The 13,501-nt window shown below is 28.6% G+C and overlaps 2 protein-coding genes across 2 annotated transcripts; one reads left to right on the top strand and one right to left on the bottom strand.

Annotated features, from left to right (window-relative positions):
* Positions 1-545: 545 nt before the first annotated feature.
* Positions 546-7,925, bottom strand: LOC149882928 (uncharacterized). Its single transcript, XM_090099667.1, has 10 exons — positions 7,462-7,925; positions 5,852-5,975; positions 4,775-4,821; positions 4,296-4,416; positions 4,108-4,203; positions 3,526-3,666; positions 3,302-3,448; positions 3,142-3,208; positions 2,750-2,870; positions 546-1,682 (listed from the first exon to the last, which is right to left on the bottom strand). The coding sequence occupies exons 1-10, from the start codon at positions 7,803-7,805 to the stop codon at positions 692-694; spliced, it is 2,199 nt and encodes a 732-aa protein (XP_089955793.1). The 5' UTR covers positions 7,806-7,925; the 3' UTR covers positions 546-691.
* Positions 7,926-9,637: 1,712 nt separating this feature from the next.
* Positions 9,638-13,416, top strand: LOC145193546 (ADAM 17-like protease). Its single transcript, XM_080071012.2, has 2 exons — positions 9,638-10,596; positions 11,874-13,416. Exons 1-2 carry the CDS (start codon positions 9,734-9,736, stop codon positions 13,165-13,167), a joined length of 2,157 nt encoding a protein of 718 aa, XP_079927138.2. The 5' UTR covers positions 9,638-9,733; the 3' UTR covers positions 13,168-13,416.
* The last annotated feature ends 85 nt before the right edge of the window (positions 13,417-13,501 follow it).

Here is a 13,501-nt window from a genome sequence, read left to right as displayed (position 1 = left end):
TAAATAATCTTTCGCGAGCATATCAGGACAATATTTCTAAATACAATCTCTATTTTTTGATTTAATTTGAAGGTGTCAAATTAGTTTTATTAACGTAAAATATTTACATTTCAATCGATTGTTTTCGGCAAAATTTAGTTAAAGTAGCGGATTTGCTTACTTGACGGAGAAACTTAAATGCTTGTGACATTTTTCACTTCTCGTCAGCTCGTTAGCGACGGGGGTACATGTTATCTCATACTTTTCATACCTTTCAAATATTTTTGCACCTTTGAGGCTACAAAGTACACCATTTCTGTTCAGCTACAAGTTACGTAAATAGCTTTATAATTAAATAATCTGATTGAAGCATTATTTAAAGTTATGCGAGTTCTCGATTCACGTTTTTATATTAATAAAGCATTACAAATGAAATGAAGTTACCAGCGCAGTAATTTTTCCTTTGTGCTTCCATTAGCAGCACAATCAGACGATTTATTTTAATTGTAAGGGGCACTAGAGTTTTTAGCAGCATATCCACACAAAATGACACGAGAAAAAAAACGTTTTAACTTTAGATAACTTTTAGTGTGAATATCATATTCGTGACGTATATTCAATTGTTGAGCAAATTTAAGCCAACTTTACCGTAACTACACAGACGGTCGGTATGTTTACTTTCAAGTTTAAATGGAGGTTGGTTTTATAGTCTCTAGTCACCTTCATCGCTGGATATTGTATGTACCACTTGTTTGGAGTCAAACCTAAAATTCGCTTTCTTAGAGTAACCTGCATCATCACTTGAATCGCTTAAAAAAACAACGTCATTACGCTTACGAGACCAAGCATTGTCCGGGCTAACAATGTTAACAACAGGTGCTTTTAAGGATTGAGAGTTATTAATAGGATCCGAAATTACAGAGCTGTAAGTTTTTTCAAAGGAGTCATTAAAAGAATTTGTTTGAGCAGTAACACTTTGGCGGCATTTGGTACGAGAAGTGGCACTTGGTGAAGAGTTCCTTGACTTAGCTGACGGTGAAGAATTTCGTGAACTCGAATTTGTAGTGTTTTTACGAGTATAAGTAGGAGACGATGTAATAACCGAGGTGCTTCGGCTATATATTGTCATTGGAAATACATGATTTGAACCTAGTCCATTTACTGAAGACCGAGTGGTGCGAGATGATGAATCGATATTTGAAGCTGCCTTAGCATATGAAAGTTGCGCTTGACTGAACGATAGACCAGATGTAGATACTTGTGTGATATGTGATACTTGTTTGCTATTACTTTGCTGTTCATTTGTATTATGAATTGTTACGGGAATATTACGCGAAACTGTTGTTGTAGGCATCATGGTTGTAATAGGGTATACCATTGTCGAACTTGAACTGTTTGACACTACAACTTGTTGAGAATTAGGCATGTTTGTATAAAAAGAATTATATTGTATACTTGCTGTCGTCGTGAAAGAATAAGGAGGCGATATATTAAGATGTGGAGAATATTGACCTGGCGGAGTCGGAAGTAGAGGACGATTTTGGCTGTAAAGAGGAACAGCAGGTACCTGGTAAATAGGAGAAGACGGAAGAGAAACTAATGTAACAGCAGGCTTGTATGGCTCTGTTCGAAAAACACTGTGAATCCAATTCCTGTACACTATAAGATCTTTTGGAACGGAAATGATTCGGCTCAAGTATGTGCTAAAAACATTAATTTTAAAATTGTTTGATCAAAATAGTAAAGGCAAATATGTAAATACTTTCTGAGTCATCAGATGTAAATATTTTATTACCAAGTTAAAGGACAGTTAAAAGTTTTTGACAATTTAAATTCAACCTTTATTACTCTTAAACGGATTTAGTTCATAAATATACGGCGGGTTATTTCCGCATTTTAAACAAAAAATAAAAGGGCAGGTCTTGAATTAAATCGTTTTTTGTTTAGTAAAGTAAAAAGATTTAAAAAAACAAAGAACTCCTTTGGTTGTAAAGAAGTTAACAAATGATGCGTTGTAAATTGTCATGCAAATTGAACTGGCAAAGCAGCAACAGTGTTTTCATTTTCAAAAAGGAAGATTTAAGAAAACGATGTGCTAAATTTGTAAATAAAAAAAGATTGGATACACGCAAATTTTTCTGTGAAATTAGGAGCACTTTCTACTAAATTTATGAAAGAGACTCATTTTTGATGCTAGTATTAATAAATAAAGATGAAAGTATTGCATTCTGGCAATTTTAAACAAAACTTTCTAATAATGCATCAAACAACAATTTTTGATGATCAGTATTGCCTTTTTATCAAGCAGATTTTTACCAAAATCTCATATCTGAAGATTTGGTTTAAAAGGAAAGGTATTCTCCAGTAAGTCATATGTTACAGTCCAAATAACCTTATTTTTAATGGTACTGTCTAGTTGAGCTGAAATATAGTTCAATGAAATCTTACTTGATAAAGATTGCATTTACTTAGAGAAAGATTGAATTTGCCAACAGTTGAAAATTAACTTACTTTCACATATTTTCATTATGTTTATGCAAACTGGATTCAAATTAATTAACATTTTTTTGTTTAACTTACATGTTAAACATGCATTATAGTCACTTGGTAGTGGTGATCATGCCAGTACATTTTAAAATTATATATTCTTTATGAATTATGAACCTTGAAAGTAAAATTATCAAAACTTTTCCTCCTGTCCCTTGACTTTGTAGCTGTTTACACATATTTTAGAAAATCAAAAAATCAAAAAATGTTTAGCCAATCTTACCTGCCAGGATTTATTGTAAAATATGATTTATTCCTAAGCGCACTATCGACAACATTAAATGCATACTCAAATGCTTCTTTTACTCGCAAAATACCATAAGAACTGCGCCCAATATCAATTCCTAATTAAAAGGAAATCAGGTTTAAAAAGTTTCAATTTGTTAGCTTTATAAAAGTTGGGCAATTAGGTGAAGTACATAGCCCATAAGCTTAATCTTGTTTATAAAAAAAAGCTTCACATGATATTGATTTTTATTGACTAAATGCAAGTAATTTGAAGATCTGCATCAGGGTTCACTATGAAAAATAAAGAGACTTCTATTGAAATTCCAATTTTTTTATTGTTTCATTTTTTTCATAAGTTGAAAATTAAAACAAAAAACTTTTATTTACCCAGAGTAACAGGGTCTTCTATGCATAACAAAGCAGGACATTCACCATTTCCCAAGTCTTTTGCGAGCTATAATTAAAACAAGTTTGTTTCATTAAGTTTGAGAAAACAGTGCTATTTATTTCCATGTAAATCAAAAAATTGCTTTAAAAATGCCCTTACTAATTCCTTGTTAATATATGAGCCACCATTTTTAATTTTAATACCAATCTTTTGATAGTTAAAGTTTCTTCCATATAATTCAAAGAACTCCATCAAAAGGACACCCAAATTTACATTTGATTTCTTCACATCTACTCGAGGATGAAGCTAATATAAAAAAAGTCTTGCTGTTTCAAACAATTGCTTTTATCATGTAGCTTTCAAAAAATGTAAAATGTTCTCACCTGTAAAAAACTAACAGTAAGCAGCATTAAACAGTAGGAGCTTATTCCTCCAGTAAAAACTTCATTTAGTTCTCGTTGAGCAAGAAAATGTTTAAGAGTTAGAAACAAATAAGGTAAGACCTTAAACTCTTTGATGTAAGCCTAAAATATCAAAAACCAAAACAACTGATAACATATTTGCATCAACTTTTTTATAGCATCTAAGCTGATTCTCTTATAACCTTATACTCCCTTATAATTTTTTTGGCAGTTTAACAAAAAAACAATATTAGTTAAATATAAAGCCCTAAAATTATAAAAACTAAACAAATATAAAAGAATATTGGCTAATCACAACTTTTATTGTGTTATCACTGAACAATATTCTTCTTATAACTAGTTATTTTTAATCCTTGTTAAATTAAATTGTAGTTGCATCTCAACATCTTTATATTGCTTAAAAATTTTAATTCTGGTGTTTTAAAAGCCCTTTAATTCTAAATATACAATTATCAAATAGACACAAAGATTAAATTTTCCCTTTTTTTAAAACAGCATTGTGATATGAAGATTTCCGGCCATAACAATTAAATTCTTGTTTACCTTTACCATCTCTGCACTCTGGACTGCAGTTTCAGTGTTAAAACTTATATCAACATGAACCCGGGTCTTTTTATCTGTAAGCTTTATGATAGGAACCTGCATAAGAAAAGATTTCAGAGTGAACTTTTTTCAAAATTCTTATAACAAACTGTATAACTAATGCATAAAAATATTTAAGAAAAACTTACAGAAGCTTTGTCCAGTACTTTAACAGTTGCTGCATCAGCTATTTCATTTTGAACAAGTGCTTTTTCTAATGTAAACAGAGGCAGTTTTTCCCATTTCCCAAAAACAACCAAATCTATATCACTAAAGTAAGTTTATTTGAACATTAAAAGATTTAGGAAATGCTTTAAACCTAAAAAGTGATTTTAGCAGTAATAAAAAAGATTTGCAAAAAAAGAAAAATATTTTTAAACACTGTGCTAATTGTCATTATTCTCCCCCACCCCCTCTGCCATACTAAAACTGAAACAACTTGAAATTGCTTTATTACTTTGGTTTTTAAAATTGATAGTAACCATGCAAGTGTTATTATCAATAACCATGTTAATAATATTTTTCAAATGTTTGGCAACAATATACACTTCAACTGGTTCAAATCTTCCATTCCATGGCAAAACTTGATTTTTAAAAATGTCTAAAAAATTAACACAAAAATAGTTACCTTGATGGTAAATAGATATTTGTTCGGAAACTACCAAAAACTTCAACCTGAAATATGTAAACACAGATTTTGAGCATTTATTGAAAAAACTCTTACTGTTATATTTATCATGTGCAGTCACTAAAAATATTTTTTGGCGACTTAAATATATTTTTTTTAAGATTAACATTTTTGAAAGTTTTGGTTAGTAAAAAAATTTGGTAACTATTAATTTAATTTTATTTTTTAACTCTGATTAAATTTTCTTTAAAATAAAATATTATATGTTTGCAAGTATAATGTAAAATTACTGTTTTAATTATTACATTAGAATAACATCTCCAATGTACAAATTTGATGCCAAAAAAATATTTGTTTTTTATTGCCTTCCCACTATTACTTTAAGACAAATTTCGTAAATTATTGCTAATAGATTTTTCACAATTAAAAAAATAGGATCAACTAAAGAAATTTTGCACAATGAAGCAAATACCATCATAAAGTTACATCAATGTAATAAAAATGAATATAAAATGCTAGAATTATTTCCAACCTATGGCAAACAGTTAGATTTTTTTTTTCCTCGTGTGCCTTGCAAATGTCATAAGGACTAAAATGGTAATTGTATGCATTTGCTTCTTTAAAAAATATTCAGAACTTAATAAACAAATGAAAACATTTACATAGATTCAAATAACTAATTTAATTTTGGTCTTAAATGTGTTCAATTGCATCCATGATTCAATAGAACTTTATTATTTTAGCCGTAACTTTTAAAATGCATAAGTTAATATCTTCATTAATCAGAGGTGGATGACAGCCAGTTTTCTTTTTTTATAACAACTTAAAAAAACCCTAATAAAAAACTGTCAATTATTTACTTAACGAATTTAGAAGTGTTTAACAAATTTAAACCTTATGATAAATATTTTGAAAATAGTCTTGCCAGAAAGCACTTTGATTGAGATCAACAGATAAGAAGTTGACTTAAATATGAAAAAATTATTTTCTAGAGGAGATAACAATTAATTTTGAAATTCTATTCAAGATTTACTTTTTATTTAGTGACTCTAAAAATCAAATTTACTAAATGTTTACCTTTGCACTTGGCCAAATGCTTATGACAAGATCAGATATTCTCTGAATCACATCATTTCTCATCATTTCTTCCTCTGGCATTGGAGTCATATAATTATAGAAATCAATTATCTCCAAGTGCAATCTATTGAAAAGCAGAGTTAAAAAATCAGTTTAAACAAAGTATAGAAAAATATAGAAAAAGATTTTTTTATTATTGATGATTTTAATGAGAATTCTATAAATATTCTAGAAACTTTTTACTAGTTTTATTAAAGCATTAACATTTTGTTTTCGGTTTTTAATAAATGGTAACAAATTTAAAATTATTCATTTGAAATAAATCAAATTATATTTAATTTATAACTGGATGCAAAAATAAAAAATTACGTTTTTTCTTAACTTTTAAGTTGAAATGAATATTCAAGTTGAACAAGTATAATTGGGTGTGGCAGTAAACAATACAGGACAAAAGATATAAGGTTATATATATACTAACATTTATATCATCATTATCTTTGACCATTGAAATTATCTACATTTAATATTTTAGAAAACAGCTGAATGACATAGAAACCAGAAAAATTATCGAAGCTGTTTAGATTTTAACAATATTATTGGTAAGGGTTTTAAACATCAAAGCTCAACTAATAATAGATTGGTGAAGAAATTTCAACACATTGGTTAAAACTAAAAGCAAAAACTATAAGTCAGAAAGAAAGCCTAAATCTTTTAAATGAGAAACAACATCTAATTGAACAAAAGTATCAGTTGAATTTTTTGCTGGGAAGCAAAGAAAACAGATTCCAGTGGTACAAAGACCACTTAAATTAGACAGAACACTGAGCAAATGTTGGATGGTCAATTAAATACTAAAACTGCAAAAAACTGAAACTTTAAAAACATTTTACAGTTCTTACTATCTCTTTTTTAATACACTCAAGAAGTTTTAGGTAACAAAATTATGTACAAATATAAACTATTCTAAACAAAAGCTTTGCTGTTCAAAGAGTTAAATGTTCAAAGAGTTCTATTTTAATAAATTTCAGAAAATTCAATTTATCTTAGAAGACTGATATAGAAGTTGGTAATTATTCATTAAAAACTGAAAAACCAAATGTCAATGCTTAGTTTTACTGCTTGCATTGAAATACCATTGATTCCATATTTAATATCAGTAAAAAACATCACAATATCTACTTATCACAGGTTTGAAAACATGTTGGGTTTTTTTAACAGTTTTTTTATAAACTTAAAAAATATTTTGCAGTAGAAACCTCATCAGATGTAACAATATGCTCAACTTTGTTATTGCTACAAAAAAACTAAAATAAAAAAGATGTCCATAGAGATTAGGTTTAGATTTCAAAATTAAAATGGAGTAGGGTAAATAATGGTTTCAGCTAATATGCAACCAATTCTTTAGTAAAAAGACATATAAATGGACTGAATCATGTAAACCCTCATTATGAACTGATGTTTAAGAGATTGATGAAGCATAAAATAAGAATGTCATTAAAAACAGCAAAGATGAAAAACAAGCATTTTATACAAAGCTTGCTTTAAATATTTAAATCTCCTTGTGTCAAATGCAACCTAATTTACATGAAATTTAAATATCTTTAACATACCCATGAGCATTTTCAGGATATTTTTCGCACTTCTTCCACGGAGCATAGTTAGTATTATTATTGTCATCTTCGTTTTCTGATGAATCAGATTGTACAGACTTTTTTAAAATTTGTTCAGAATTAGTATTCTTCTGACAGGAATTATCATAACTTAAAGATATAAAGTCTTCCCCAGCTTTAAAAGATCCTCTGTTATCAAAATAAGTTCCACATTTTGAAGTATCAAAACAAAAACCAGCTGGTTTCATAACTTTTCCCATCGTAGTCTGCATAATAATATTCCACATTCTTAGAGCTGGCCCTTCATGTTCTGGTAAACATTCTAATCGAGGATCTACTGCCATGATAGTTAGTTGAAAAAGGACAAATTTAAAAAAATCAAAGATGGATAATAAAACTTGACTTGTTCCGCGGTGCTGACACCAGAAAATCTTAAGCAATCCCCCGTATATTAGAACGGCCCATGAATGATTTTTGCAGAAAAAAAAAAACTCAATTTTTTGGGGGGTTTTGCTTGAACCGTTTATTTTACTGATATGCATTAACCTTTTTAAAAAATTACTCTTACTCTACAAAACTAAAACTACATTTTTAATGTGGTTAATCTCAAATTACTTACATAATTTAAAATTAATCATTATAATAGTTTTAAATTGAAGCATTACATATTAAGCGTTTTTTCACCAGATAATTTTTAGAATCCTATATTTTCATTACATTTTTTAATGCAGATTTTTATATTCAAATAAATTTTCAGGTCTTTAGAAGGCAATATTGCAAAAGATTTGCTGATTTCAGAATTTTATTAATAACTGACAAAACAAATTAAAAAAACAAAAAAAAAAAAATCAAATAACAAGATTGAATAATGACTAACGAAATAAAGAAAAGGCCGAAACTATGATTGAATTTTTTATTTGTAACTTTGATTAAAAAAAAAAAAAAAAACCAAGCAAATATGGTTCTAAGCATAGCCAACTACCAATAGAAGATAGGGATTTAAGAAAAAAAAATTTTCTGATCTAGCAATCTTTTTTTCTTTCATTGTACTTATAAATATTCTACTTGCAAGTTTTTGACATTTAATTGATTTTTCAACAAAATATAGTAACTTAAGTTGCGAATACATATAGATTAGACTGATCCAAAAAAAAGAACATTAGAACTTCTTTGGAGGTCCCCTAAAATATTTCAATAAATAAACAAAAAAATTTGATAACATAAACAGTGGCTAAGGGTTGCTTCCTCAGTGTGAAGTTTTTAATAGAAAAAAGTATGATGTATGGCTGATTTAAGAAGGCCTGGTGATTCTAGTTACAGCACAGAGATATTTAATTAAAATCGACTTAGTGGTAAACTTAAAACATGAATGGGTATCAATTGGGAAAAAAAAAGTTGTAAGCTGCTCTATCAAACCAAAAATATATAGCATTAACATTACATGTTGGTTCAAGTATTGTTTGAACTTTAAACTCTGTCTTCGAACTCTTAAGTATTTGTCCTGAAAGCAAGAAGGGAACTTTAAGTCAAATTTTTTGTTTGAAGTTTGGTTTCAAGAGAGGACTTTTCTTAAAACCAAACTTCAGATTTTAAATATGTAAAGTTCGATTTTAGTACACGCGCCTCAAGTGACGATTTATCTTAACTTGCAGAGATAACGGAGCAAGAGTTTTGTTTCTTGAAAATGCATTGCGATTTAAAAATGGTACCAACGTACTTCCCTCCTTTGGATTGAAGATTTTCAATTTATAAAAAGTTGGGTAATTTGGTATTGAACTATCGATTTAGCTCTTTTATTAAAAACTGATATGGAAAGTTTGAGAAGATTTGACTGAAATATATTTTAAACAAATTCCTGTTATTATTTCATTTTTATTCCATTATGTAAATCTAACGGTAAAGTAAGCAAAAAAACATTTTACTTTGATATCTCGAATAAATCTTTCGAATTACTGTTCTTTCAATGTTTGGATGGAAAATCTTATTCCAGCTAGTATCTAATTTTAAAATGTTAAATTTGATGAGGGTTGGGAACAGACATTAAATGCATAAGTAAAATAACAATTATATTATAACATTATATGTTTATAATATAATTTAACGTTTACGTTTATTTATATGTTTATACTGTTTATATCATTATACGTTATATCAATATACATCTTTCAAACACACACACACACACATAATCAAACTTAAGTTAAGTTACAACTGACTCCTTAAATGAGGTAAGAAATATGATAAATTATAACTTTACTTGTTTAGAGGCATAATGGTGGTAAATTTGAAGTTATTTTTTGTATTTGTAGATTATAATACAGAAATGTCTGTTGTCTACCTATGTTATTTAATAATTTTTTTCTCTGAGTATATCAAATGCAGTGAATTCAAGTCAGATCTTTCTAGCACACTATCATATTATGAAGTTCTACACACATCTGATGTTCATCATAGAATTCGTAGAGATATAAATGGTCAACATACAAGATACATGAATTTTAAGAGTCATGGAAGAAATTTTCACATACACTTACATCACTCTCATAGCATTTTTTCTCCTGATTTTTCGGCTGTTTCAATTGATAGTTCTGGTAAAGAGAAAAAAGTTGAGATAGACAAGGACTCCTACTATGAAGGCTATGATGAAGAAGATCAAGACTCACATGTTATTGCTCATGTGGAAAATAACATACTTACAGCTACCTTGATGTCTAATAACAATACATATATAATTGAGCCTATGTGGCGGCATGTTAGTGATGTTGATTTAAATAAAATGTTAATTTATAAACTAACTGACGTTAATTCAAACCTTACTCACAGACACATGCCAAAAATGTTTTGTGGTCTCAATAGAGTGCATTTGTATAACAATACTTTTAATAGTGTTCCACAAAGAAATAGGCGAGAAATTTCTCAAAAAAATAGATGTAGCTTAGAACTTGTTGGTGACTATTTGTTTTATGTCCATATGGGAATGTCAAATGAAGTAACAGCTTTAAACTATATGCTTCAAGTAGCTACTCGTGTTCATCAGATTTACAAAGAAACAGTATGGAATGGAATTGGAAAGAACATTGGTTTTTCAATTAAAAAAGTCTGTGTATTTTGTAGTTTCAGTGCTAATAAGCCTTTGTAAGTAGAGCTTTGTTAAATCTTATTGCTATCAAACAATAATTTCTCTACTTAGCCTCATAGTAAAGTTAATTTAGAATGCTTATAGTTTATTCATATTTAACTTCTTTTAACTAATTGTGTCCAAAATGCCTCTGTTGCATTTAATAAACAGTTGATGTTATTGAAGATCTTTTAAACGATATTTGGTATTTTTTACCAAAATGTAAAAATTAGAATGTAAAGGTAATAAATATGTTAGTTGGCCAAGATGGCCTAACAATAACTACCTCTTTTTTTTTTTTTTTTTTTTTTTTTTGATAAAACTTGTTGAGGTTATATTGCTGATATAAGGAAATTCAAGAAATGTCAGACTGATGACTTATGTGATTTTGAGAAACAGCATTTAAAAATAGGTCATTATAAAAAAATCTTCCCCTTAAGCAAACACAAAGATGACCTATTGGAGATCCATAATACATGTTTTGCACAAAAACAAGTTCTTTAAACTCTTAAAATTTTCATATTTAACAAGGAAAATTCCAAATTTAGCCTGCCATTATAAAAAAAGTGTCAAAAGTAAGATTTTTGATATTTATTCATCTGAAAATCTCCAGAAAAGTTGAAGTATGTTCAAAAGGTTGTTAGCCTCTAAAATAAAGAAAATATGTAAAAAATGGTCCATTTCTTAATTATCTACTTTTCAAAATAACAATATACTGAACTGAAGTTTTTATTGTTTATCTCATTAGCATAATACATCACATCAACAAGTTTCATCAAAATATGAGGTGGTCCATTTGTTAAAGAATGTCTCAGTTTTGTTTTTGCAACAAAAAATTAAAAATAAAAATTTATTACAAAATTAGTAGATTACAAATTACAAATTTTGTAATTTCTAATTTACAAATTCTGATATTAATATTGTTTAGCATCAGAATTAGTAAATTAAAAATTACAAATTTTTTACCATGGGTCCTTGCCAATGTAAAGCTTTAAAATAACTCTTATTTAAAATTATTAGGTGAATGTTGCAAACTACAATTGCAAAAATGGTTTCTCAAGTGCATAGTTTATTTTTATGCATGACATTGCATCTAGTGTATAATTATTGCTTTCTTATGAAAATATAAATTTTAAGTATTTCCTGAAAAGATTCATAAGAAAATGGTTGATTTATTTATTTTTTGACCAAAAAGGCTTTAAAATATACAAAAGATTTGTTTATTAATAGAGTTTTAATTGTTAAAGAAATTAGCTATTTGTTGTTTAATTGTTAGCTTAAATTTTTTATTTAGATATAATACAGAAAAAATATGGGATCCAGAAAATCTCCTTGCAGATTTTAGTCGATTTGATTGGAGTGGTGTATGTCTTGCGCATCTTTTTACATATCGTGATTTTGATAATGGAGTGATTGGTTTGGGATATGTTGCCACTAAAGGACTTGATGAAGTTGGTGGTATTTGCTCCAAATCATATACTGACACAATTAGTCCACGCCATTTAAATTGTGCTCTTAGTAGTAGTTTAAACTGGGGAAGAAAACTTCTAACTATTGAAGCTGATTTAGTTACTGCACATGAATTGGGACATAATTTTGGTTCAAACCATGATGCAAATGTTTTTCCTGAATGCACTCCATCCACATCATCAGGTGGCAAATACATTATGTATGCAACCTCAGTATCAGGTGACCAAGCAAACAATAATCACTTTTCTCCTTGTAGTATCAATGCAATTTCTGAAGTTTTACATGCAAAAAAGGACTTATGTTTTACTGTTGAAATAAATAGCTACTGTGGAAATGGAGTAGTTGAAGAAAATGAACAGTGTGATGCTGGCTTAAAAGGATCTGATGAATGTTGTCTGAAATGCAAGTTTAAAAATCCATCTTACCAGTGTAGTGACTTTAATGATCTTTGTTGTAAAAATTGTACATTTGCAAGTAATAAAACTGTATGCAGAGGAGAGTTTGCCTTAGATTGCATCTCAGAAACAAAATGTGATGGCAAGCAAAAGGACTGTCCAAAACCGCCTCGACTATCAGGTGAACAATATGACTGTGGTTTCAGTCGTGGTAAATGCCTGAATGGTGAGTGTATTTCAATTTGTCTACAGCAAAATAAGGTTTCTTGTACATGTGAGGCTGGAGAAAATGCTTGTAATGTATGCTGTAAAAATGCAACTTTGAACAGTGTATGTAAGCCAGTGTATGAAAAGGGCTCAACACTGCCAGAAAAAGATGGTAGTCCTTGTAAACTTGCTGACCAAATGGGTCAATGTGTGTCTGGAAAATGTGAAAAGTATCAAAAGGATGTACAAGTTTTATTTTCTGATTTGTTAAAAAGTTTCACATTTAGTAAATTTGCTTTGTTTATGAAAGCAAATATTGTTGGAACAATTTTAACATTTTCATTAATGTTTTGGATACCATTGGCATGTATTGTAAGTTATTTGGATCAGAAACAAGCTAAAGAAGAAACAGAAATGATGGAGTGGATGGATCCAAAGAGTAAAGTCTTTTTCAGGAAGTGTTTAAGCACTGAAAATAAAAAAAGCCTCAAGTCAAAATATCATGTATCAGCGTAATCATAGTTTAATCAGGAATGTAATTAACTTTTTAATAGATTTTAGCTGTTACTGTGCTGCAATATGAGAACATAATTTTAGATGTGTTATGTTGTAAAATGAGAACACAATACAAATATGAATATTTTGATACTTAGAGTTTTTCTCCAGTCAACTTTTTCACAAAGTGTTTTGCTTAAATAAATTTAAGTAGAAAAGTATGTAGATATGAGTAGACTGATTTCTAGAGATAAATAATGAATAATTTTATCTTCACTGTCTATTTTAATATTTCAAGACTTTTTGAGATGAAACTGTGCTTCATAAAGTAAGTTTACAATATTTATTTGTAAAA

Source organism: Hydra viridissima, unplaced genomic scaffold, assembly GCF_058129835.1.
Source record: "Hydra viridissima isolate aposymbiotic clone 2 unplaced genomic scaffold, HvirCarnegie_v1 scaffold_10, whole genome shotgun sequence".
In the NCBI taxonomy this organism is placed as follows: Eukaryota; Metazoa; Cnidaria; class Hydrozoa; order Anthoathecata; family Hydridae; genus Hydra; species Hydra viridissima.
This window is presented reverse-complemented; position numbering and strand designations above follow the sequence as displayed.

What these genes read in the sequence shown, in the direction of transcription:
- LOC149882928 (XM_090099667.1), bottom strand. Translation starts at nt 7,805, where the DNA reads ATGGCAGTAGATCCTCGATTAGAATGTTTACCAGAACATGAAGGGCCA. An exon ending in CATATATTAACAAGGAATTA is followed by an intron (nt 3,209 to 3,301) that starts GTAAGGGCATTT and finishes TTTTAATTATAG; the next exon opens with CTCGCAAAAGACTTGGGAAA. An exon ending in AGAAGACCCTGTTACTCTGG is followed by an intron (nt 2,871 to 3,141) that starts GTAAATAAAAGT and finishes CCTTTTAATTAG; the next exon opens with GAATTGATATTGGGCGCAGT.
- LOC145193546 (XM_080071012.2), top strand. Translation starts at nt 9,734, where the DNA reads ATGGTGGTAAATTTGAAGTTATTTTTTGTATTTGTAGATTATAATACA. An exon ending in TTCAGTGCTAATAAGCCTTT is followed by an intron (nt 10,597 to 11,873) that starts GTAAGTAGAGCT and finishes TTTTTTATTTAG; the next exon opens with ATATAATACAGAAAAAATAT.